This window comes from Nylanderia fulva, unplaced genomic scaffold (genome assembly GCF_048542155.1).
Source record: "Nylanderia fulva isolate GAGA-0341 unplaced genomic scaffold, ASM4854215v1 Scaffold38, whole genome shotgun sequence".
NCBI lineage: Eukaryota > Metazoa > Arthropoda > Insecta > Hymenoptera > Formicidae > Nylanderia > Nylanderia fulva.
In genome coordinates, this window is record NW_028190455.1 from 2,020,744 (window position 1) to 2,047,227 (window position 26,484).

Here is a 26,484-nt window from a genome sequence, read left to right on the forward strand (position 1 = left end):
ATTTCGTACACCATTCGATAAGATTACGTAAAGATTACGATCCGTTGAAACATAATGTAATGGAGATCACAAATACTTACTCGCGCCTTTAGCGTTGATCTACTGACACAAGATGTAGGACGAAAGAAAGCTCTTCTCATCTACGTTCATCGCACATTTTATTGCCAGAGCGGACTCGCGTATATCCACTCGAGCGTACACATGTTGCTTGTATATTCGGTATTCGATTCTTTTGGCTAATATACAAACGAGTTTTCTTGTTTCTTTCTCTCTCTCTTTCATTCTCTCGCACTTAACAACATAATAAATAATGGATCACTTTTGTTTCATCGTAAGGATAATATATAAAACTGGTATCGCTCTCTTTCTCTCTCTTTCTCTCAATATTATTAAATAAATTAAGTAAACGAGCGGTACGACGAAACGTGAAAAAAAAGATAATAAGAGCACGGGATCCGCGTATAGAGTACTAGATTATAATACACTACCGGATGTGTTTCGTGTGTTGTTTGTTAATTTTTGTTCATCGCTCGGTCGGTCGCTACGTCACATATTGCACATACAACTAATGTACAAATATAACGAGATGCCTACGTGTCCGCGCCAGTGACGAGGAGCCGCGATCAAGTGTTATATACTCGTATGTTTGTATTATGTGTGGATACGCGTTCGTGTCTGTCCATGTGTGTACATGTTGTGTATGGGCACGGATTATTCTCGTGGCCCTGGGAGAACGTACGCACGATACGATACTACTTTGCTAGAGTCTCTATGATACACAGCGCAGCGCTATCCGCCGTATAACGGGATTTTTTGGGACGTTCCGTTTGTGATCGAGATGTGCCAAGAGAGGGATTTTTATCCGTTTATTATTATTATTATTTATTATTATTATATTTATTATTATTATTATTATTATTTATTATTATTATTAATTATTATTATTATTAATGCCGCAGCGAAAAATTGAGAGCGAGCTTTCGGTGGACGAGGCACTGTACGAGTGCGTTTTGCCGCCGACACCATTCCACGAAGAAACGAGCCTTGAATCTCTTTCTTCGTTCATCGTCACTCTCTTCATCGTTCGTTCAGTATAAAAAAAGTTGCTGCTGTCGCTGCTGCAGGGCAGTGGGACTGGAGTATGTTGGTGCGTTGCACGTGACGGCGACGATGGGCTAGTTGCCGTTTGTGGATCGCTGCGTCGCCGGGATCACGGCGTCCCGCTCAGTCCCGTAGATCTTACCTGCTTTCCTCGCCATGTTGCCGAGCATCTCCATTGAGCATTTGTGAGCCGATCTTAACGAGAGCGCCCATTCCTTCAAGCTTATCTCATCCTACGGCGAGTTAATTATTTTTTCTTTTTTGTTGCACAATATAAATGTTGTCGTACAATATAAAAAATGATCTTCTTAAATTTCTTGATTTTTTAAAACAATACATTCGGCCTTATTCGATGCCTTCTACCAAAAAACTATTCGTACTCAATATTCAAACTTTAAATTGAAACATTTTCTTTTTAAATTGTGTTTGAACAATTATATAAATTTTTTGAGATCTAATTTGTATTTTGTTACTGAAAAAAATAAAAATGTTGAAAATAAATCTACTTACGGCATTTGTAAGTACGATTTTTGCATCCCTTGTCCGCATTACGATGCACTGTTCCCCTTTTACAAGCTGCAAATCCGCTCCGACTTCCTCGACCTGAAAGGCATTGCATAATGTACACACAATGTAAACCACTTTCTCGCAAATGAAACAAAACGTGAAATGTACAAAACTACATTATTAATTTAATAATTTTATTTTATATAATAAATAATTTATTAATTTAATTATCAATTATTAAGTAAATTGCTATATCTACATTTTATTTTGGCAAATCCTTTTATTTTTGCTTTTATATTATTGCCTTTCTTATATTTCTATTCTTTGTTACACGCTTACCTGATCGAGAAACACGAGCTCGGGTTTAGTCGCAGATTCTGGATGTAACTCTAATCGATTTGGATAAAGTTTCGCGTAACGCGTTTGCCACGCGCTCGCGAATGGACCTCCTAATTTTTTTATATAACCGTGTAATATACAGTCCGAACCTGTAAATACGAATAATCGACAATATATTAGCTGCAATTCCATCTAAATTTCAAAATACCGATATACAACGCAGTTACCTTTCTCGTCTGTATCAAATCGTTGCTTTTGCTTTGCCTTCTTTTTATTTTCCAACTACGAGAAGAATAAAACGCAATAAGTTAGCAAACAACAATGATGAAAAGATACGAGTAATTAAGATGAGTCCCGTTTACCTTATCCGCTTCGTTATTGATTGTCTCGAACACAGTCTCGGCTACTTCAGCCTGCCATCTTTCGGAGATGACTAGAGGAAAGTTTTTGTACAGATCTTGATCCGCTTCCGTCAGTTTGATTCCCTTGGTGTCTTCCTCGTCGAAGGAACCGATGTCAAAGGCATCTGCGGCGTTAACTTCGCCGCGCGGCGGTATTAAGGGCGGTGTATACTTTTGCAGGTACACCTGCTGCCAATCGATACCACTGAAAAACGAGTGCGCCTTCAACTCTTCCGTGCCGTTGCCGCGACAGCCAAGTCTGTCGTTGATATCTCGTTTTAGCAAGCCTTCCAACAGCGACCGTAACTCTTGCGAAAACGTCTCCGGTAATTCAACGTTCTGCAACCGATCAAAAAAGAATATATGTATTAATTTTCATTGCAAATGAAAAATCGTATGTGATTTTTTCATAAAAAAATCTCATATAATTTTTTTTACAGCGCAACTCACCATGGTCATGGTCATACGGTCTATCTCGTGTTTGTCCTTGGTTTTGTGTTGCCTAAACGGACTGTGGCCCTTCAAGAGCTTGTACAGCATACAGCCAAAAGAGAACCAATCCGCACTCGAATCGTACGCGGTGCCCTTCGAAAGTACCTCCGGCGCCATATATCCGTGCGTGCCACTGTTGCAAGACAAAAGAGAGAGATTTAGAGCAATGTGTCGAAAAGTTTAATCGTGCTTCAGCACAGTATTATATACGTACACGCTCGCGTGCGGTTTCTTCTTCGAGAAATCGCATGCCAGTCCCAGATCCGATATCCTGACATGACCGTGTTCGTCCAGCAGTATATTCGCCGGCTTCAGATCACGGTAGACGATGTACCTGCGGTGCATGTGTTCTAAACCGAGGATCACCTCCGCGGCGTAGAACTTCATTTCTGGCTCGTTGAAGACACCGTGTTGACTTAAGTGGTAATGCAAATCGCCGCCGTTCATCAGGTCCAGGATGAAGCATAGCTTGTCAGCCGTATGAAAGGCGTACGTCATGCACACTATGAATGGGCAGTCTACCTGCAGCGACAACATATTTTACGTCTCGCTGTTATCGCTTACGATTCATCGGAAAGGTATTTTCATTCCGACAAGAAGAAAATGAATAAAATAAAATAAAATAAAACACTCACTCCGGTGCTGACTAGCGAGAGCATTATCCTCTCGTTAAGAGCTAACGTTTCACCCTGTTTCATCTTAATGCGCTTTTTGTCCAGGCATTTCATGGCGTACATCTTGCCGGTATCCGCTTTCCGGCAACCGTATACTTCGCCGAAGCCGCCTCTGCCTATTATTCGATGCACGCTGAAGTCGTTCATCGTCAGCTGAAATTTCCATCAAACAAATATATTATAATTCGACGTAAAGAATTTGATCTTGGGGAAAGAAATTCGAAAAATATACCTGGATATTCAATTCCAAGTTCTTCCACTGGCAGAAACGAGTGTATTTATCGCTATAAAAAAAATGACGTACAATTTATGTCATTAAGAAATCGCAGCACGAATTATGTTATCCTCGTACCTTTCTAGAAATTTCTGAAACGGTTCCCCTCGCAGAAGGTTGAAAATCTCCTCGATGTACGGCTACAAATATAGAAGGGATTTCGTGAGAGTCATGTAAATATCGATACGTACGCGCAATCGCGTAGATAAGGCTGCGAGACAATGACCTACCTCGAACAAGTTAACTGGGACTTCGTTCTTCATGAGATACTTGTGTACGTGAGTTACCGCTTCTTGCGAATATTCCTACAAGAAATATATAGATGCATTCCGTTATGTATCAAAATCTCCGAGAAAATTTTTCTCCGGCCTCCAGAGAGGAAACACACAGATGTTTCAGAGTATAATACATTCGCGTTTTATATATACATACATATATATATATATATATATATATATATATATATATATATATATACACTCACGTGAGAATGCGCCAACAACTCTTTCATAATGTAATTGTCATAGATCTCTCTGGCAAGTTTTCTCCTGTCTTCCGGACATTCGAGCTTCTCGTACGCTTTGATCTACAATGCATAAATAAGTAATTCCTTTATCCAGTTTTGTCTCAGCGACATACGATGTATGTATGCGACGCTACTGAAACTTAATTAAGTAATGTGCGGGCTAAAGACACGAACCTCTTCGTAAAACCTAAGTTGCGGAATCGGTTCCTCCGCTACAGTCTCGCAGAAGTCTTTGAATAAAAGGTAACCTGGAAGTACATGTGGAGTTTGCTTGACATCAGCGAATATTACAATATTGTCACAACTCACTACATTGACGTTAATTAAAAAAAAAAGTTAAATCATAATTCACGATAGAGGCTATATATAAAATAAAAATCCGCTGTAAAATCGACGCGGTTCTGCCGTAAAGAGAGAACAGATTTTTCCAGGTCATCTCAGGACAGCGATCAATTCATATATATTTCACTCTGTTCGCGATGGGGGAAAAATCGCATACGCTATATTGAATCATTCGGGATTATATTTCGCGATTGAGATAAAAAGTTGATTCGATTTACTCGAACGAAGATACATGAAAATAATGCTTCGCAAATAGTAAACACTCGATCAAAACGAGACTGTCAATTACCGAGAGATATCTTTGTTAAATTTTTTACGCGGACACATTTTTATTCGCTAAATATTTACTCTTATACCAAGCATCTTTGAAATTCACTGTAACGCGAAATAGATGAAAGAGAATTGTTCTGTGTACGATATAATGTAATTACGACTATAATTATCTGTCAATAGTGCAAGCTATTCTCGCATAGTTGTGTCAATCGAAGAGAATATGCCAATATCTAAAGTAGTATTATATACAAGCTTCGAAGCTATATCGTCGATAGAAATGCTTATTAGGAGCAAGTTTCTCCTCGTTACAGACTATTAACTCAACAAACTATTAACTCGGCAAATTTGTGATCTAAATCTAAGCATCCCTTTGCCTTTGATCTCGTTAAAAAAGCGAAAGTCGCGAATGTCGAATAAAAAAATATGAAATATCGACGTAACAAGCTCACTCACCTAACATTTGATTAAATATTTTGTCGAAGTTTACTTCGTTATTCTTCTCTAGATATCTGTGCATAACGCTCCTGACGCTGAAACAGAAAAGATTGATTTCATAATTAATAAGTGGCCTCTTCATATTTTCTAGAATAATATCCTTTCTCTTCTCTTTTCCGAGCAACTCATAAAAGTACGCTAATAAAAGAATATAGGCCAAAATCGCGAAAAATAATTACAAAGAATGTAATAACTAAATTAAATATATTGAAATGAGATAAAAGCTGAGCTTAAGCGTAAAGAGGAAAAAATGTGAAAAAGTAAAAAGAGAAGAATTTAAAATAAAAATAAAATGATGTACATAAAAGTACTTAAAATTTTTAAATTTAAAAGTGTATGCCCGTGTGTATTAATGTATGAAATATTTTATATTAATGATAAAGAATTCCAATAATATGATACAAATATCAAAAATGATCTGTAAAATATAAAAGAGCGATGTAATAGAAACTGTAAAATATTTAAACCACATGATCGTTCGTACATGTCAAGAGATAAGGAAAATATTTTTTTTCCAAATAGAACGAGTATTCTTTCGGACGAAGAATAATAAGTGAAACGTGAAAGAAAAAAGATAATTTCTTCGTCAATTTGGTTACCGAAGCTCAACCGAGCTTCGACCAGAGATTGTTCTACAAAAAAAAAAAAGAAAAAAAGAGGAGAAAACGTTACAGTTTACTCTTTTTTAAAATATTACATCTGTTCATAATTGATGTTAAATTTTGTTGTATAAAGAAGGATCTTTTCCTTAATTAAAAGTAATAAGTATATACACTGATAACAACAAACACAACGAATGCAAATTTTCGTTAAAGTTTCGAAGATGTTTACGCTGTAATGAAATGCAAACGGAATGTTCGTTAACGTTCAATTTGTTCCTAAAGTGGTGTACGTTAAAGAAAGTTTCAAATGAATTTAGTTTTACGCGTTTGCCGTATTCATTCGATCGTTGTTCGTTTGCTCGTGTAAATACATGTACACATCTTCCTTTAGAGAGGCGTGTTGTTGATCAATCATGCTCACATCAAAGGTTTCTTTTCGTTATCGAACATATGTTCTTTTTTTTCCTTACACAAGTAACGCGTTCGACGACACGTAGAGATATTTTTCACGTTCAGAATACGGATATTTCCCGAAAGATTCGCCCCGAATTCCGGAAATTCCGGGCCGACGTCAAGGGAAATGGCAACTCTGATCAGTTATTCCATCAAACGCCGGCGTCGACGATAAACTTATCGAAGATGTGCTCGGCATTTCGCGCGAGGAGGATATATATTAGCGTGCTCGGTGAATCTGAAATCTCCATACGTCGCGTATCTCACGCCGCACCTATATCACGGCGAAATTGATCAATATGTAAAACGACGGAATTATATAGCTTGTATCTGCATCGATATTACACTGTAGCGATTTATGGAGTCTGCATGAACACGAATTGTGCGCGCGCGCTCGAATAACAAAGTAGCGCCCCTGCCTGCGCGCTTATATAATAACGTTGCCGAGATAACAGCCAATTATTTGACAAAATACAGTGTGCACTTCTTTCTCCTTCAATTATCCGAATGATCCGTGCCGCGTATACGCGGGAAAATACGTGGGCGGTAGCAGGCTCATCTCGATATTATATACACGAAGATGCTAATTAAATCGCTCTTTTAACCGTGTCTTATTATCTCGGATGTACATAATAGGAAAATTTGTTTTCTTGTTCAAAACGGTCCCCGTTAAAATTTTTCTGTTAAATATTTAGCACATTTATGTGTTAATTTGACATATTGCTCTTGTGTTAATTGAACTTAAATGTTAAATTATTACATAACAACTGAAAAAAGATGTGAAAGTTTTAGTGACAAGATTTATCTATTAAAATTTACAGAAAAAATTGTTGATTTTTTATTTTATAAGTAGAGATGATAAAATCTGAAATTAACATATTTTCAGTTAATTCTTTTTACATGAAAACTATGGTAATTTTATACAAAATTTAGTTTAAATTACTTGAAGTTTTGCATATACACGAAGACGCTAATTAAATCGCTCTTTGACCGTATCTTATTTTCTCGGATGTACACAGTAGGAAAATGTGTGTTTTCTTGCTAAATACGGTCGCTGTTAAACTTTTTGTGTTAAATATTTAGCACATTTATGTGTTAATTTGACATATTGCTGTTGTGTTAATTTAACTTAAATGTTAAATTATTAAAACAACTGAAAAAAGATGTGAAAGTTTTAGTGACAAGATTTATCTATTAAAATTTACAGAAGAAATTGTTGATTTTTTATTTTATAAGTATAGGGATGATAAAATCTAAAATTAACATATTTTCAGTTAATTCTTTTTACATGAAAACTATGTTAATTTTACACAAAATTTATTTTAAATTACTTGAAATTTTGCATTTATTTTGTATTAAAATATTAACACAGTATTTGTGCCTTCCATTTAACATGTCCATATTATGTTAAATTAACACAAACATTTCTGTGGATCGTTTGTGATATCTGTTAAAACAGAAATTTGTCAACTGTGTATATATATGTATCCTTGCTCCGTGATAAAATATATACACGATAAAATATTAAAATGACTAATTAACTAGCGTAAACATTACGGTTGAGGGATCACGTTCGCTGCTGCAACACGTAAGATTTACGATGACCTTTGAATTGTAGACGACGAGATAAAATTTTTTTTACACTCCCAGCACATCTTCCAGATCTAGAGAAAATAAATATGTGTATATATATATATATATATATATATATATATATATATATATGTGTGTATATATATAGATGTAGGCAATAATTTTTGTCGCTCGCAGAACCGATACGAGTACTTTGGGATATTAATTTTGATATTCCGGCCGTAAAATCGCAGCATAAGTCATAACGTGTAGGAGCGTTATTATGCAAATCGGTCGGTGGAAAAAGATAATGCCAGCATTACAGTCAGTGATATCAAGTAAAGTTGAACATCGTAAACTGCTAGGAATCATCGCAGCATCGCGGTCAATTGCTTCGCAATGGATGCATTGCGAGGCAGCTCGTAACTGCAAATATGGTAATTGCTATTTTAATCGATCGACCAAAGTGACTAGGCAGTTTAAAAAGGCGCTCGTTAGAAAGCAATATTCTTGTGATAACGAGAACGTAATCGCCGATGAGTCTTGGAGACGATAATGTTAAAGGGTGCGTTTAAAAGCGCATTCCTCAAGGAGTTTCTCTACAATGGTTTCAACATTTTTACCTTTAGCTCGTGACAAAAAATAATAGTATTTAGTCAAATAAAATAATGTGGTAAATAATTATATAGATTAATCTCCGAAAATAAAATATGTTACTTCTATTTATATATCAAATATCTTTTTTTATCGCGCGCAGAACACCATTCATTTTTTATTCCCAAAGCTTTTAGTTTATCGTGGAAAAAGTTGAGCAAATAATAGGGTGGTAAATCATTAAAGGGTTATTACTAAGAATTTCCTATATAAAAAAAATCACAAACTTTTCGAATCTTCATTAGTTTAATTTTACATCGTGTTTCGCGCTACGTTATAAAATATAAATGACGCGTGAAAGCATTTTATCATTTATATTACCCTTCTAGTTCTTTAATGAATCGCGCGATTATTAAATTAATCTTCAATAATCTCGCGTTTAATCTCGTTTTCAATAATTAATCTCGTATTTATCATCGTCGCTCAAATCGATCGTCTGTATGTAAAGTCCACTCGGCTCTGGATCCTGGAACGGATCCTTTCTATACTCGGCGAACGAATAATTAACTTCGCCGCGTATCTCTTATTTATGCAATAGCGCCTCGGGGACTGGTCACCATAGAGATATTAAGGGCTTTTGATTTCTCGCTAAATTATACAATCGCAGAGTTGCCGGACGATCGGACATGAGCACTGATCTCTTTGTATTGTATAACTAGATATGGCGTAGAAGAAAAATGTGTGACTATTTTTGACAGTTGTGGGTTCTGTCTACAAATGCGTTTATTTTGACATTATAAATATTTTCATTATTAATATATTATTAATATTTTCAGGTTTTGGCATGGAAGAAAAAGTGTGTGACTATTTTTGACAGTTGTTGGCTCTGTCTACAAATGCGTTTATTTTGACATTATAAATATTTTCATTATTAATATATTATTAATATTTTCAGGTTTTGGCATGGAAGAAAAAGTGTGTGACTATTTTTGACAGTTGTTGGCTCTGTCTACAAATGCGTTTATTTTGACATTATAAATATTTTCATTATTAATAATATCAATATTTTTTACCATAGTTTACTGAGAAAATTTATCGCTTATACATATGATCAAATTTTAAAATAATTGTCAATAAAGTAACACGAACCAACAACCCAACTTTCAATTGATCACATTCTTTTTTTCTATGCCGTATCCAGTTATGTAGAGATCAGTGGACAGTGAGCGATTCGCACACTTTTTTTAATTTCACGCAATTGTGCAACGTTAGAGCACCGAGCTACGGTTTTTCGAAAGTCTCGAAAAGACTTGGTATGCAAAACGACTACTTATAAAACAAATATTAAAATGTATTCCCTCGAACACACTTTTCGCGCTACGTCATGGACTTTTATATTTCATGCTGACGTAAAAGCATTTTATCATTTATATTATATTCTCGCTAGTTCTTTAATAGTCGCGCCCGATTATTCATTGCTAAATTAATGTCGTAATTTATTCGCATGTCGTTACGGAAATGGCTAAAGATAGCAGCTACTTGAGAAATTTTTGGAATATTTAGAGAGGAGACAGACATTCATATATATACTATATAATATATATTCGACGCTATCGTGGCGCAAAAGATTCGGGTCACGTGATCGTTTCAAGTTTCAATCTTTCGATCTTTCCGGCAAAATCGAACGTGGTCAACGAACTTCCGTTGGGAAAACGATAGCTTTCCTTCTTTCCTCTTCGTGAGACTTTGCCATAAATCTGGAGGAACTTAATATCGTTCTCCCAGTTCCGCAATCTCTATATATGGTTTATATCGTTCGACGACAAATCCGACAAGAGAAAAACGTCGAGGGGAGCGAATGAAGAAGCGACGAGGTCATCGACTTTGGCATTTGCGTGTTCCACCCTTCCCGAATACACGCGTATTTTTGAAGTATATATAGGGGTCGTTCAGATATCTATGTGTTTCATCCCTGGTATTTCGTGCACGAAGAAATAAAGATAGAGGGAAATACATGTAAGTATATCACTTTGAATGTCAACGAAATACATTTGCTGTGTGTCCAATTAAAATTACGGAAAGAGAGAAAAAGAGAAAGAAGTGTGCGAGTAAACAACAAGTATCCTTGGCATTTTAGAGAAAATGTGTCCTTGCACAACTGTCGGGATTATAAAGTAGAATGACGAAATATAAGAGGCACCGGGGAAATTAAGCAATAGAGTCTCAGGATGAAGGCGTGGCCTCTAAAGTCCATTTCGGACCAATTTTTGTTATATAATCGAGATGGATTAATTCCTGGTGATGGAAAAAAAGTACCGCACAGAGAGGGGAACGAAGGAGGGAAGAGGGTGAATGAGCTTTGCCACTAATCAAAATAAATCCGTCGAACGATTGGTTGAAATATAACAGCTATTGCGAACAGTGTTTCATGCAAGTAATGGCAGATTTTTATTCGCTCGATGCTAATCGATACAGCGAATTTGAAATCGAGCAAAATATTATTACTATTATAGAAAAAGGAATTTTATATATGTAAATCCTACCGTTTAATTAATTGATTCGAATCGATCGAGCATGAGAAAAAAAAAGACGAAAAAAATATAAAAACACGACAGCCTGATGGACTTTCCTATAATTAAACATCATTTCCAAAGAATGCAAAGTTTTTATCGCTTTAAAAAAAACGATCGCATACGATCTTAAATCAATGAATCTTATTGACGTCTATAGTCGTATTTATAGTCGTCATTTGAATCTTAACTCAAGTATATATCGTTGCTAGATGCGTCAGAGAGCGTCAGGTTTCGCATATATGTACGTAATCTTGAGACACAGCCAGCGTTTCGATAATCGTAAGATCCGGATTGCATCTGGCGCGTCTTGAGAAAATCAGCTGATTCATTTTCACAAAAAAAGAAAATTCGAAAAAATTCAGGCCTCATTATACGTACATGGAAAAAATCTTCTCTTAGAATTTACCTTGAAAATCATAGCAATCGTGGGACAGTGTAGTATTATAAAATAAATCAATATGTACATACATAGTAAAATTAATCAAACATATTCTATATCTTGTTGTGGTAGATATTAATATTTTTTATTGTTAGTAAGGATATTAAAAATCAGAGAAACTCTTATAAAACTCTTCCATGAGCAATCCATTATTGCGTTTCTATTATTAGCAATCCATTATAAGTTTCTCTGAAAATTTAATAAATAAATAAATCTTCAATAGAAACACTTTGTAAATGATACACCAAATACTAAATCCAAATACTAAATTGATGGGTTTATATACAGAGATAATTTTTTCTTATAATTTACCTTAAAAATTCATATTTACCACAATAAAAATATTAATATTAATCTACCAAAATAAGATATAAAATATATTCGATTAATTTTACTATGTGCATATATTAATACTTTTCATTGTTGGTAAGAATATTAATCGGGGAAACCATAAAATTCTTCCATAATTTTGAGGATAAATTTTAAGAGAAAATTCTCTCTGTGTATAAGTGTGTCGAAATTCTTTCGGCCACGGCGTGTCATCATGCACAAAAACGCGTGAGGATTTCGTAATTTGAAAAGCGAGTATTATACATGTCGCTCTATTAGTCGTACACGCAAATTGGATTTTAAGCGGCCGCGCGCAGTCGGCCGAGTTTGACGTCGAAAACGCCGACGCGAAAAGATATAAATCCCGCTCGCTCGGCGCGTATATTTCTGTTCGCGTCCCAAAAATCAAGCAAAAACCCACCGCACGCGAGTCGCAATAAACGTCCCGCTCTCGTAGAAGCCGGAAGTAGTTTATTGAAACGAAGATTACTTGCGTCGTTCGCAGTTGCATTAGCCGTAGCCGCGCAGTAAAGCCAAGCTGCTTCAACATTATCCCCGTTTACTTATTTCTATAAAATACACATACAAAATGCAAATGCGTTCGCTCGCGTCATACTTTGTTGCGCACGCGCGTGTATATGTATATATTATATGCATATGTGTATGTCGATTAAAACACAAAGTCCTCTCTTATTCCTGTCGCTAAAATTTAACTGATTATCAGCGGCGTTTCGGAGAAGCAATATTTGAGTAAAAAATAATTAATCCATCAAGCCGATTAATTCACGGTATACTATACGATTCTACGAAACGGAATTAAGAATTGACATTTGATTTTTTTATGCAAATAGACGTAGATCTCAATATACGTATATATACTTATATTATGTAGTAATAACATGACATTTCTCATTTATCATATCGAGAAAAATATAACTCGGATAATAAAAGACAAGAGAGATGTTCTTCGGTATATCGATTTAAAAAAATAAACTCGACATTTGACGTCATTTATTATCCTCGGATATATATTGCATAATGCGATCTTGCCACAGTCGAACGTGGAAGCACATATCGCGGTTGAGTATCAATCATTACTAAAGTTATTCCTCCCGCATTCGGGGACTAAAACCACCAGCGAACGCAGTTAAAGCGCGTAAACAAGCGATGACGCAGCGATATGGGGCCGGAATTTTGCATCCATATATAGAGAGAGGAGCCGTCTGTATCCATTTCCATATCACTATCGTATTCTGCGAGCAATTTAACGACGAGAAAATTACACTTTGTCTCCGTAAACGCGGCCGCGCGCGGATTAACCAGGGTGTCCAGCAGATTAAATGAAAAAAATTCCGATTTTTTCAAATTTTCCAAGATCAGAAATTCATTTTTTCCCTCACTTTTTACTATTATTTTTTCCAAATATATAATTTGCATATATCTATATGATAAATCAATTAAATGTTAAATCATGAAATCCTTGAGATATTTTGATCAACAATGAAAAGGTTCGGAAGTTAAAACAAAAATTTTAATCAATTATACAATCTGCATTATGTATACGATAACCGAAACAAATGTGTTACTATAAACTATTTAAATAATTACCTTTTTAATTTATATCAAATTTTATTTTTAATATATTTTAACAAATTATAATATTTTAATATAGGTATTTAATGGTATCTAATATCACAATAAAACTTTTAAATAAAACATTTTTAATAAAAAAATGAATTAAAATAAAGTTTTTGAACAATAATTATTATAATTCTTGAGCAATGTTATAATATATTTTGAAATATATAATACATTGAAATAAAATAACACGACGATGAAAATATAAATTAACGAATACGCTGTAGATGAATCGATTTTTAACAACACGGAAAATTAACATACTGGGAAAAGCTACATTTATTTAATAAAAAATTTCAAATTATTGAGACAGCTGTAGAATAATGTGAAAAAATGTCAGATAAATAGTAAAATTTCTTGTGACTTTTTCCCTGACAATTTCAAATTTATATAAAATTCCCTGACAATGCCCGGTTTTCCAGATTTCACTGATCGCTAGACACCCTGCTGTATTCATTTCCATATCACTATCGTATTCCGCGAGCAATTTGACGTCGAGAAAATTACACTTTGTCTCCGTAAAAGCGGCCGCGCGCGGATTAACGAAGGGCGGTATTCGTGTACCATCCCTTTTAGGCCCGGGTCGGCAAAAAGCGGATCCAGCTCTTATCCGGGGGAGGAAAGGGGGAGAGGGTTTCTGGGGCTTCAATCTCCCTGGCCTCCATTTTCCCTCCTTTTCTCCCTCGCTTGATTGCGATCTCTTCATTTTTTTTCTTTCTCCTACGTGAATAGGGGTAGTTTTCCGGCTACCATTCAACGCGTCTGAACGCGCATGTTGCAACGCCGATAAAAGATGGTAATTAATGTACGGTGGTATCCTATACTATTTACGACGACAGTTATATCCGCGAAAGCGTGTATATCGCAAAAGCGACGTATCTCAATATTGTATATACGTCAAGAATGCCCTTTTTCTCCTCGGGGGTGCAAATCTTCCCGCGCGTTTCGAATGTTCGCTTTTTTATATTTACTATTACTCTTGTGTACCTATTTTCTCCGATTCCTTTCACTGTTTATTTTTCGCTAATGATGCACATAAAAATATTTATTATATATCAACTCTCTTTTATGCTAACTACATTTCCAAGTTACGTCTTTATATAAGTAATAAAAGTTTTTTATTTTTGCGATGAGAAATAAAAAGAAAAAAAACATGAAAAAGTCTGAAAATATCATTAGAGTCGTAAAGGTGAAAATGACTCCTCCGGGCATCAAATGTCACTTAGACATAATTATTTAATCTAGCGAGAGTTCGTCACGAAAGTTTTTGTGATATAACGCGCGTGACTTTTTCTCTCTCTTCAATTTTATTTCGTTTATTCATTCCCCTAAATTCGTTTTTGCAACAAACACGACGTTTTTACAACGACACAAGAGTATAACGAGGGTGTATTTGTCCGGCTCGCTAATTACTACCTTTAATTACATCCGGGATCGCAGCTTTCTCGATATATATATATATATATACACACACACACCTATGTATGTATGTATGTATATATGTTCTTTCTGGAGGGCTAATACAGCTGCCTTTTCCTCGTATATTTGCTCAGAGTTATTTCCTTCGGCGCGAAAAAGGGATAGCAGTTTGCCCGTTCTGAATATCGAGAGTAGAACGGAGTGGCCCAGTATTTTATCGATTCCACCTGAGCCAATCAACGATTAACCGATCCCGTCCGACGACACTGACGGATAATGCCAATACCGTCTTGTGAAAGAAAAGTTACAATGCGATAAAAAATCTATTCCAAGATATAGTACAGAGTGTTTTTAAAACTATGTCGAGAGATTTTAAGTGCGTATTCTAGAGATCGAAATAAGAAAAAAGTTCCCGTAAACATGGGTCCATAAATGCCTTCCCTCCGAGTTATAGCAGCCCTCAAAACACATAAAAATTATGTCATTATTAATTATTATTTTGCAGTGTAAAAGTCTCTGAAAGCTATACTTATAATATATAAATATATTTTCAGATTTTTCCCCCTTTAGGGGGTTAAACTCGGAGAGAAAACATTTTTGGATCTGTATTATATAAACTTTTTTTCTTATTTTGACTCTAGAATTTTATAAGAGTTTCTTTGATTAATATTTACCACAAAAATATTATATTAATATCTACCACAATAAGATATAAAATATGTTCGATTAATTTTACTATGTCTATATTGATTTATTCTATAATACTATAGAATATATTGTCCCACAATTACCATGATTTTCAGAGTAAATTCTAAGAGAAAATTCTCTCTGTGTATCAAAATTTGATCGATTATTTTTCCGATCACTTGGAGAATTATTTCGTCTCGTTGCAGCTTCCAGCGCGCAACTATAATAAGAATTTCTTTTAGAATTTACCGTAAAAATCACGGGGGACAATATATATATTAGAAGCATTTTATAAGAATTTCTCTGATTAATATTTAGGCACCATAGTAAAAAATATTAATATATACTTAGTAAAATTAATCGAACATATTTTACATCTTGTTGTGGTAAGATATTAATATAATACTGTCCCACGATTATCATGATTTTCAGGGTAAATTCTAAGAGAAAATTCTATCCATGTAGAACACGCGCCCTTAAAATCTCTGATATGGTTTTAGGAACACCCTGTATAATTAAATAAGAAAAAGACGGAGAAAAGGAAAGAAAAAAATTATATATCTAAATATATATCTCTACCATTGTGTAAATATCTGGCGGATTAATGCGGCCGATATATATAAAGAGAGAGAGAGAGAGAGAGAGAGAGAGAGAGAGAGAGAGAGAGAGAGAGAGAGAGAGAGAGCTACATTAATAATCTCGCGAACTAATACGCTTACGGCTCGCTCCGTCGTAATAATCCGAGGATTTATGGGAAGTCGTTTTGCGAATAAGAAGACTTCGAAAGAGAGAGAGGCATCTCGAGAGGCGCCGGCACGTCGACAACGTTACGAAGAAGAAGAAACTCGACGAGAGAATGGCGCACAAATTCGCGAGAGAAAGATAAAGATAGAGCAAACTTTACCGAGCGTCAACAGTAGCGATGATTCGATTATTTGTGGACCGAAACAAGGTACACACTCGGGGTTCTGTATACCGCACCTTCCTCCTTCACAATACGATACTTCTCTACGTATTTTCGATCGTTTTACGATCAAATTTATCATTGCGAGCCGCGATGAATAAAGAACGCGGTCCCGATCGCTCGGAGAAATTATTCGTTACGGATGAGGAGAAACAGGAAAGAAAAATACGAGGAAGACAAATAATTTACATTCGCACTCTGTATACGATACGCAACCGCGTATCTTAGCATGTATATTTTTTCTACACGCGCGCGCTAGGAAATTTATCGCGATCGCTCTTATAGCATACCGGAAATTGCGGTAAGATATCGGGATAAAATGTTACGTAGCACATGTCGGCTTCACATATATGTTTCAATAAAATAAGAATGGCAGGAAAGCCATCGGTTAATCAAAATCGAAAATTATGTTGTTCCAAGCTCCTACTATATTACGGCACATTACGTGCCGTATCGCGGTATCGCATCATACTTTATAGTCCAAGGATGTATAGTACGCACCAAGCTGTCTTTTGTGTCGTTAAAGCATCAACGTCCACGAAATGTCAGGAGCATAAAAGCTAAGCGCTCTGCGATATAAAAAAAAATGAAAGGTAAGATATATTTTCAAATCTTTGGCGAGTTTTCTCTCTCTCTCTTTTTTTATGTAACGCTATTTGCCACACAGAATTTTCTCATAAAATTTAGCCTGAAAATTATGGAATGATTTTTGGGACAATTACGGTATTGAAAGAATTTTATAAAAGTTTCTCTGTGATTAATATCTATACCACAATAAAGATATAAAATAGGTTTGATTAATTTTACTATGTATATTAGTTTTTATATTCACTGAAAAAATCTATGTACTTTTACATTAACTGCTGAAATTACTTGTTCAGAACAAAATTATTTGAATATATTTTTTTAAATGAAAATACAAATTGATGTAAAATATAGGTAAAATTACTATTTTTATGCAAAAGTCATACGTAATTTTAAATTTACTATTTTTAGTTTATTAAAATTTTATTTTATGAGCATTTATCCATTCTATTTATAACATATTATTTTACAGCGTTTATACATTACTAGCATTTTCTATGTTTAATTCCATGTTCAGTGGAATATGTTTAATCTTGAAAATATATATACAAGAATTATTTCATATGAAATTATATATAATATATACTGCAATTTTCCATATGAGTAGCAATATTGCATGATTATGTTGACTCGGAAAAAACCTAGCATAATCATGTAATTTTGCACAAATATTGTTTTCAGTGTTGTGATAAATATTAATCAGAGAAACTCATCAGAGAAATTCTTCCAATACCATATTGACGATTACCATAATTTTCCGGATAAATTTTTCCCGAGCACGCGACAATTTTTTTCTCTTCAAAGAAACTTGTACATATTTCTCCTATTAAATATTTCTGCGTCCGTTCACAGTTTTATGGACGCTTAAGTATCGCGTCGATTATTACATCGCGTGATATTTTTTTCTATACTTTTCGTTCAACACACGAGGAGGCTATAGCTTATAATTTATCAAGTTAATGATCAATCTCGCACATCTAAGGCTCTAGATTTTTTCTCCCCTTTCGGAATCTTATTTTACGGCGCGATCCCTCTGCGAGCTAGGTTCGTAAGAGCGCGAAAAAAGGGATAGTTATCCCGACATGCGCTTCCAGATGTGCGCGTTCACGCATTTTTAACTTGACGGCCGCGTGAAGGTGTCGAGGGTATAAGGTATAAGGTATACTACGTGTCACTTAATGCTCGCGCATTAATGCTATCATGAATAATCAACGACCGTCGTCGTCGTTGTCGTCGTCGTCGTCGACATTGTCGTCGTATAGTTGTGTGTATGCGATTTTTTTTTAATTAGCCGACACCTGAACGAGAGAGAGAGAGAGACAGAGAGAAAAGAGGAGCTGCTCTCTGCGACGTCGCCGTTGACAGCGCGTTAACGTTGACTTATACCGGATTTACAGTCGACGTAACGGTCGACTGGGTCGATGTGACAAGTCGAGTATACTCGACCAGTGTCAACGCTTTTAGTCGGGGTTAATTTTAGTCTAATATTAGTCGACTAAGCTTCTCAGCGATTACTACGCTACGTAAACTAAGCATATGACCTGGTTACAGTTTATTTGAGAAAAAAAGACCGTCAGCACACTGTGTCCCCATTCGGTCGCTCAAACTCGGTTTATACATCACGCGTGTATTTTTTCCTTTCTATAATAGCGTCGGTATATCGATTTGCGACCAGTTCCGGTATCGAAATCGTCGATGAATCACCGCCGCCAATTTTTGGCGCGAAAGAGAGAGCGAGAGAGAGAGAGAGAGAGAGAGAGAGAGAGAGAGAGAGGGAGAGAGAAAGAGAAAAAGGAGGTGATGTGGCTTCTTTTATTCGAATTTATTTCTTAAAGATCGCCTGTGGATAAGAAATAATAAATAATACAAATTAGCCGCGTTCGTAATGTTATAAAGCGTTACAAAAATAATGAGCTAAAAACAACTCGCGCACTCTGACATTTTCTAAAATGTATCCATCGAGGTCGGATCTGATCCCGCTATAATAACCGAAGGTTAAAGAAAATCGGAAACATTTTTTTTACGCTCGTAACACACACACCGTAGTAGTAGCCGGAGAAAAATTGCACTTTTTTTATCGCAGATCGATCGATACGCATATTTTCCACGGAAAAATGTTCGACGATATTACGAAGGCCCCGAAAAATACGTGACGTTTCATGATTTACTTATCGCGGAATAAACGCGCGAACGTATGCAATCCTAAACGATAATAAATTTCGTTGCTTAATCATAGAAATGGTATCGATCTCGCCCGTAAAAAAAACTCGTTTGCTAAACTATAATACACACACACACACACACACACATTGTATATATGGCAGCTGTGTGTTTTGCTATGTTGTCCCGTCGTACACAAAAGTAATTTCACTTATTGTTAGATCAATTTTAATTCGACCTTTGCGCCGACCTTAAGGGTGAGATTATTTATGTTCTGACTGTAATACGAGGCTCGCACACAATAAATTGTATTCCCGTGTTGTATGATTCTTCCGATCGCAGAGACGTATATACAGGGTGTATCTAAATAAGTGTGAAAAATTTTAGATATTAATATTAAAAAAAATATTGAAAATATCCACTAAGTTTCACTTTTTTAATTTGTCTAAAATTTTGAGAAAAAAAACTTAATTTTTACCTCCCTCTTATATATAAAAAAGAGAATTAAATTTTTCACAAAGAATCTCCTAAAATTGTTCGCACTTATTTAAATATGCGCCCTGTATAGGACATTATACATAGATTATGGCGGGCGGGAAGATCTATATATGTATACCTACGTATATTTGACGGCAATCAAATGTCTATACGCGATTAATTACGCCGCTACCGTTCGGTGTCGATGGCTTTGAAGGAATTGCCCAGGATCGATCACGCTCCGAGAACTTTGCTCCTAGGCGAATACACAGTTTAGCGAACTTTCATGTAAAATATATATATGTATATAATATATATATATATATATATATATATATATATATGTATATATACATATGTATATATACATATATAATATATGCTATGTAGAATAATCGATACCCTTTCTACGAAGCTATTCGCTGGTGAACTTCCGTTTGCGTAAATACCGTGTAATTGAAGCGATTATTCGGCGGAAAGACACGTATCGCGCATTCAAAATGCTTAAGATTATCGGCTTTTGAAGTTTCCCCGATAGACACGCGCTCGCGTACACAGTCACAATGTGTAATCCGATATTCGGCACGCAACATTCATTCACGCACCAAGTTCGGCGGGGTTGCGCCAAATACTTATCCGACTCTCCGGCAAGGAATTCTCTCCGACTGTGTGTGACACGACTATTGCATTAATTTTTTTCTAATCTGAATAAATGGCGTTATATCGGAATTGAAGGAAGCTAAAAATAAGACACGCGATTTATTGTTTTTGAACATTTTTTTCTTTCGAAATCGCCAGCAACTCGATGTGTCCGCTTTGTTGTTAATTAATTTTTTTTCTAATCTGAATAAATGGCATTATATCGTGGAATTGAAAGGAATTAAAAATAAGACCATTAACGCGCAATTGATTTTTGACCATTTTTCTTTCGAAATCCACAGCAGCTCGATTTGTCTGTCAAACGCTTTAATGTTGTTAATTAATTTCTTTTCTAATCTGAATAAATAGCATTATATTCCGAAATTGAAAGGAGTTAAAAATAAAACCATTAACGCGCGATTTGTTTTTGAAAATGTTTTCTTTCGAAATCGCCAGCAGCTCGATATGTCCGTCAAACGCTTTAATGTTGTTTGCTTACATTAAGATGTTACATTTCTCTGTGATGTGTTACAGAGCCATATCTTTGTTTACATAATTAATTGCTTTAAATGCCTCGTGCTCTCACGAAGAATATTATGAAAAAACTTATCGATGAGTCACGAAAATGTTCCAAAAAAAACGAATATCGGATATTACTTAACGCAATTCTATTGTGCACGTATATTCTTTACAAGGATTATAAAGGTAAATTAAAAAATGATTGAAATATTCCGATAGAGGAAGAGAAAATTAAATTTATTGGATTTTTAAATCTCTGTCAACATTCTTTTGTCAACATTCTTTCACAGTAGGAAAATTTGTGTTTTCTTGTTAAAAACGGTTCTCCTTAAAATTTTTGTGTTAAATATTTAACATATTCATATGTTAATATGTTCAATATGTTAATTTAACTGTTGTATTAATTGAACTTAAATCTTAAATATTAAATTATTAAAACAACTGAAAAAAGATGTAAAAATAACACAATGTACATCTATTTTTAATTTTATATAATAAATATACATTCTGTTTTATTACTGACAAGATTTATCTGTTAAAATTTGCAGAAAAAAATGTTAAATTTTTATTCTATAATATAAGTGGAGATGATAAAATATAAAATTTGCATATTTTTAGTAAATTTTTACATTAAAATTGTTAATTGTACACAAAAATTATTTAAAATTAATTGACGTTTTGCATTTATTTTATGTGAAAATATATTAACACAATATTCGTGTCTCTATTTAACATATCTATATACTATGTTAAATTAATACAAAAATTTCTGTTTGGTACCGTTTGAGACATGTGAGATATTTGTTAAATTTAACACAAATTTTTCAACCGTGTAAAGTTTCCGGAGTTTTTCGTAATATTTTTAATGTCGCTCGCTTTGCGTAAAAAGAGATATACTACATATTTTCTGGCTAAATAAAAAGAAAATGTCACACACCGCCAGGAGACATATACGATACGTTGTTCGTGGAAATTCCTAGCCTCGTTATATGGTCAGACATCACCCTTTTACGCTCTGCTCGCAGTTTTACCTTATTCAGTGTTTCGGTCGTGCACGTGAAAACGTTCGCTTGGCGAGTCGCCAGCAAAAACGAAGCCTGCTCCGCTACCGACTCTCGACTTATTTTCACGAGGCGAAACCCTCGGTAATAATCCGTGGTTTGCGGACCAAAATAACGCCGGCAGCGTAAACATTAGCAAGTTATAATCGATGCGAGGTATCGATCGACGATGGAGGGTCGAGGAACAACCGATCTTCCGGTTTTCCGGAGAAAGGAACAAAATAGACGGATATAAAAAGAGAAAAAGAATGAAATTGTGATCGAACAAAATTTATCTCCCATCTCGGGAATTTAATCTTCTCAAAATAAACCCAAGTTTAACACGCGAGCATAGACTGAGTATTTCTAAAATTATGTCAGAAATAAAAGTGTATTCTAGGAGTCAAAATAAGAAAGAAAGTTCCTATAAACACATGGATCCAAAAATGTTTTTTGTACGAATTGTAGCCCCCAGATATGGATGAAAAAAATCATAAAATATTGGAGTTTTCGGAAATCTTTTCACAGATTGAGAAAAATGTTTTTTTAACGATCTGTAAAAATCTGCGAAAGCTACAAAATATTTGTCGATTTTTTCATCTATCTTTAACGGGGCTGTATCTCGGAGGGAAAATATTTTTGGATCCATGTGTTTATAGGAACTTTCTTTCTTATTTTGACTCCTAGAATACACCCTTAAAATCTCTGACATGTTTCACAGATTGAGAAAAATGTTTTTTCAACGATCTGTAAAAATCTGCGAAAGCTACAAAATATTTATCGATTTTTTCATCTATCTTTAACGAGGCTGTATCTCGGAGGGAAAATATTTTTGGATCCATGTGTTTACAGGAACTTTCTTTCTTATTTTGACTCCTAGAATACACCCTTAAAATCTCTGACATGTTTTTAAAAATATCCTGCGTATATATTTGTGTACGGAGATTGAAACTATATCTCTTTCCGATGAAGATCTATCCGAGATAGATTGTCGCTCAAAGAGAGATGTTCGAACGTCAAAACATCTCAGGCGCGAGACGGACAACGTAATTCAATTCCGAGATTGATTCTCAAGATCGATTCTCGAAAAAAAAAAAAAACGACTTCGCGTGTAACAACACATCCGATTATTTCTCGACGTAGAATCCATCCAACATCCTGACGATCTTGCGCGAACCCTATCGAGAGAATCGCGCATTGGCATCTCTCTCGCGGCCTGTTTGTAAACATATATTTTTTCCCCGGCAAACTCGCTATAAAGGGAGAGGGAAGGAACGCTAGAAGGAGGAAGAGAAGTCGATTTAAAAGCGTCGTCGCGAAGGGAGACGCATATCGGAGCAGATCCCGAGAGAGAGACGATAAAGGAAGAAGAGGGAAAGTATACAGGCGGAAAAGAGAGGGAAGGGAGGGGCAGGAAGAGTGAGAGAGACAGATCCTCCGGGCGGTCGCCTCCTTCTCGAATCGTATCGAACCGCACGCACTACTAAACCGGAAATCGCGGAGTAGAAAGGAGACAAACAGAGAAGAAAAAGACATACCTAGGATCCGGCAGAATAATCTTCTTGCTCGCACGGGCGGCCGGCGTGCACTTGCTCTTCTCCATGGCCATCAGGTAGCTGACATCGGCCAGCACCGCCTCGAGGTCCGCCATTTTCCTCGGTGGTCCTTTCGTCGATGGTTCGTCGCGCGAAACACGACGACACCGGATGGCTATCGTCCCGTCCTCGTCTCGTGCGGAGTCCTGTCCGCCTCGTCCTCGCCTCTTCTCCCACCTGCCGCTCTGCCTCCGGCCTAGCCGGACCTAGCTCTGCCGCGGGCGGTGCTCCGCCGTGTGTCTGCGTTTCCTCACTGCCGCATATTTTTAGCGTAACACCGACGACGACGGTGACGACGACAACAGGGACGGCGACGACGACGACGGCGGCGGCGAGGATGGCATATTCCGCGTTCGAGAGAGAGAGAGAGACTACGTTCACTCGTTTGACAGTTCCGCGCCTAGAAGGTTAGTGTCGTGGCAAGGACACAACACACGACGCTTCGGAGGACGATGCTCTCTTTCCCCCTCTCTCTCTCTCTCTCTCTCTCTTTCGCTTTTTTGCGCGTCTTATTTTTCCTCCTTATTTTTCCTTCTTATTTATCCTCCTCGAGATGCGCCACGATGCTCTCTTCCTCTCGTCTCGTTGTTTTATAATGTCGCTTCGCGCACGTAAGAGACTACGCGCCGTGAAGTTGGCCTCTTTTCGGCCGCGCGAGCTCCCATTTTAACGCGACGCGACGTATACTCTCCCGTTCTCTTTCTCTCTCTCGCTCGCTCTCGTCACGCCCGTTGTTTGTTGTAACGCGATTGACGTCGCGCGTCAACTACGCAGAGCGATTCGAGGTTAGCGACGTATTTAATCGTCCGGCCGATCGGATTCCGCGCGCGGGATTCACTCCGAGATGTGACGCGCAAAAACTTCACGCGTTACGGAACGCAATAGGGCCGCACTGCTCCGATGGAGGATAAAAAAAAACAAGCGGATCGACCACTAGCTCACGACTGCTCGCCCGACAGTCGACGACTCGCACTCGCTCCGCGCTCGCTCGCGTCCCAATTGGCCGGAGCGCCTCTCGCGGCGCGGACGCGAGTCACGTGATCGGACGCGCGAGATCCGCTTTGCCGTCTGTCGGTTACGGATCTGTATACGGGGTTCGCGGCTTCGCTTAATTTATATGCAGACTTGGCGCCGTAGATTTCAAAATTACGTTTACATAAATTGCTTAGGTATCGCCTACGTGATGCTTATGTAAACCTTTTGTCGACAATGTAAACTCTATTTAAGTTTTATAAATTAAATATTAGAATTTCTAAAAAGAGTGATTACATTTTATGATTAGTTTAATGTATCTGAAATGTAATTTTGTGCCAATTAAGAAGATATTTATAATAGCAAATTAAAAAGTATAATATATTAATTGCAGAATTTTTATTTAAATAATGACACGTAGAATTTTATTTAAATGCAATTTGTCGTCCCTTGAAATTCCATTTAATGCGTTTACATACATTAACTCGTATTAAGGAAATACGAGTTAATGTATATTCTCATTTATACGGGCCAATGACACCGTCATTATTCATCGGAAACGATTCCGATAGAATCGATTTACGCAAAATTGATCGGATCGTTTACGGTCATTGTAATACAGGCCATTCAAACTTCACAATCGTATTATAGACTGTAACATATCAAGAGCAATCGTGTGACATGCAATTTAAATCGCTGCCAGACATTAAAAAATACATTAGGATGATAAAAACAAGAATTTAATAAAGGCGAATAATTGAACAAAGAAGTTAAAAAATAATTAAATATAGAATTAAAGAATGTTAAAAGAATTTTAAGATACAATAAAGTAGAAATTGTTATTGTAATATAATATTACAATAGCAATTTAGTGAATATATAATTTAGAATATCTTTCTGACTAAAAAAATATGAATTCTCATAAATGGAAATTTTTGTTACATTTACTTTGCGACACAATGTTACATTGCGACAAATACGTTTTTTTATGTAAGACCGTCATACCCGCAGCTCAATGGACATAAAACTCTAAACTCAAATCAATGATTTCACTTATGTTTAGTAATAAAGTATTAACATAACGAGTGATAATTAAAAATGAAAGTGAAGCAAACGCTATCAGTTTGAAGTGAGAGCAGTAAAAATCTATTTATAAAAATAAGAACATGAAACAGTAACATTCTTCATTTCATCTAAAATTGCATTCCACTTTATGAAAATTTACTTGCTTGAATTCTCAGCAAAAAAGTAGACGAAGGTTGACAGTGATTTATTTTGCAAAATTAAATGTTTAATTTTTAGATACTTAATTTTAAAATATTCAAATTTTTTGCTTGATTTTTTTCTTTACGTAATATATTGTTATATTGAGCAGATTGCACGATTTTTTTTCTGTTGAAAAAGATTTTTTAAAGCACACATACACAATATAACCGAATTACTGATAACACATCTATAATTTTATATCATATCGTTATTATATATTCGAAAGATATCTCATTTTGCGAAGTGCACATTAGACATTCCGTCTTGCTATGTCGATATGTACATATATACTACTGTGGGATTAACAAGCGTAAACGATGCCAGAGAGTTACGTAAAACGAAGGACACTAGTTTCGATGTTCACTATCGATATAGGCTTCCGATGCTTGTTCAATTGTATAGTCGTTGCACTGTGGGAAACCTCTTTCGACAGTCGTATTAATCGACGCGGTGTCTGGATCCATTTATACTCTATTGTAAAAGCTAACTTCCCTTTTATATTTATTTTAAAATAACCAGGATTTCTCTTTATGCGT

At 35.9% G+C, this 26,484-nt stretch overlaps 1 protein-coding gene across 1 annotated transcript; it reads right to left on the reverse strand.

Moving 5' to 3' along the window:
- Positions 1–141: 141 nt before the first annotated feature.
- Positions 142–24,694, reverse strand: Gprk1 (G protein-coupled receptor kinase 1). Its single transcript, XM_029303232.2, has 15 exons — positions 23,654–24,694; positions 5,383–5,459; positions 4,489–4,562; positions 4,273–4,374; positions 4,019–4,093; positions 3,867–3,928; positions 3,747–3,798; positions 3,476–3,667; positions 3,055–3,362; positions 2,799–2,973; positions 2,310–2,687; positions 2,175–2,229; positions 1,948–2,096; positions 1,612–1,704; positions 142–1,334 (listed from the first exon to the last, which is right to left on the reverse strand). Exons 1-15 carry the CDS (start codon positions 23,764–23,766, stop codon positions 1,176–1,178), a joined length of 2,064 nt encoding a protein of 687 aa, XP_029159065.1. The 5' UTR covers positions 23,767–24,694; the 3' UTR covers positions 142–1,175.
- Between the last annotated feature and the right edge of the window lie 1,790 nt (positions 24,695–26,484).

What these genes read in the sequence shown, in the direction of transcription:
- Gprk1 (XM_029303232.2), bottom strand. Translation starts at nt 23,766, where the DNA reads ATGGCGGACCTCGAGGCGGTGCTGGCCGATGTCAGCTACCTGATGGCC. An exon ending in TCAATAACGAAGCGGATAAG is followed by an intron (nt 2,230 to 2,309) that starts GTAAACGGGACT and finishes TTCTTCTCGTAG; the next exon opens with TTGGAAAATAAAAAGAAGGC. An exon ending in AAATCGTACTTACAAATGCC is followed by an intron (nt 1,335 to 1,611) that starts GTAAGTAGATTT and finishes AACTCGCCGTAG; the next exon opens with GATGAGATAAGCTTGAAGGA.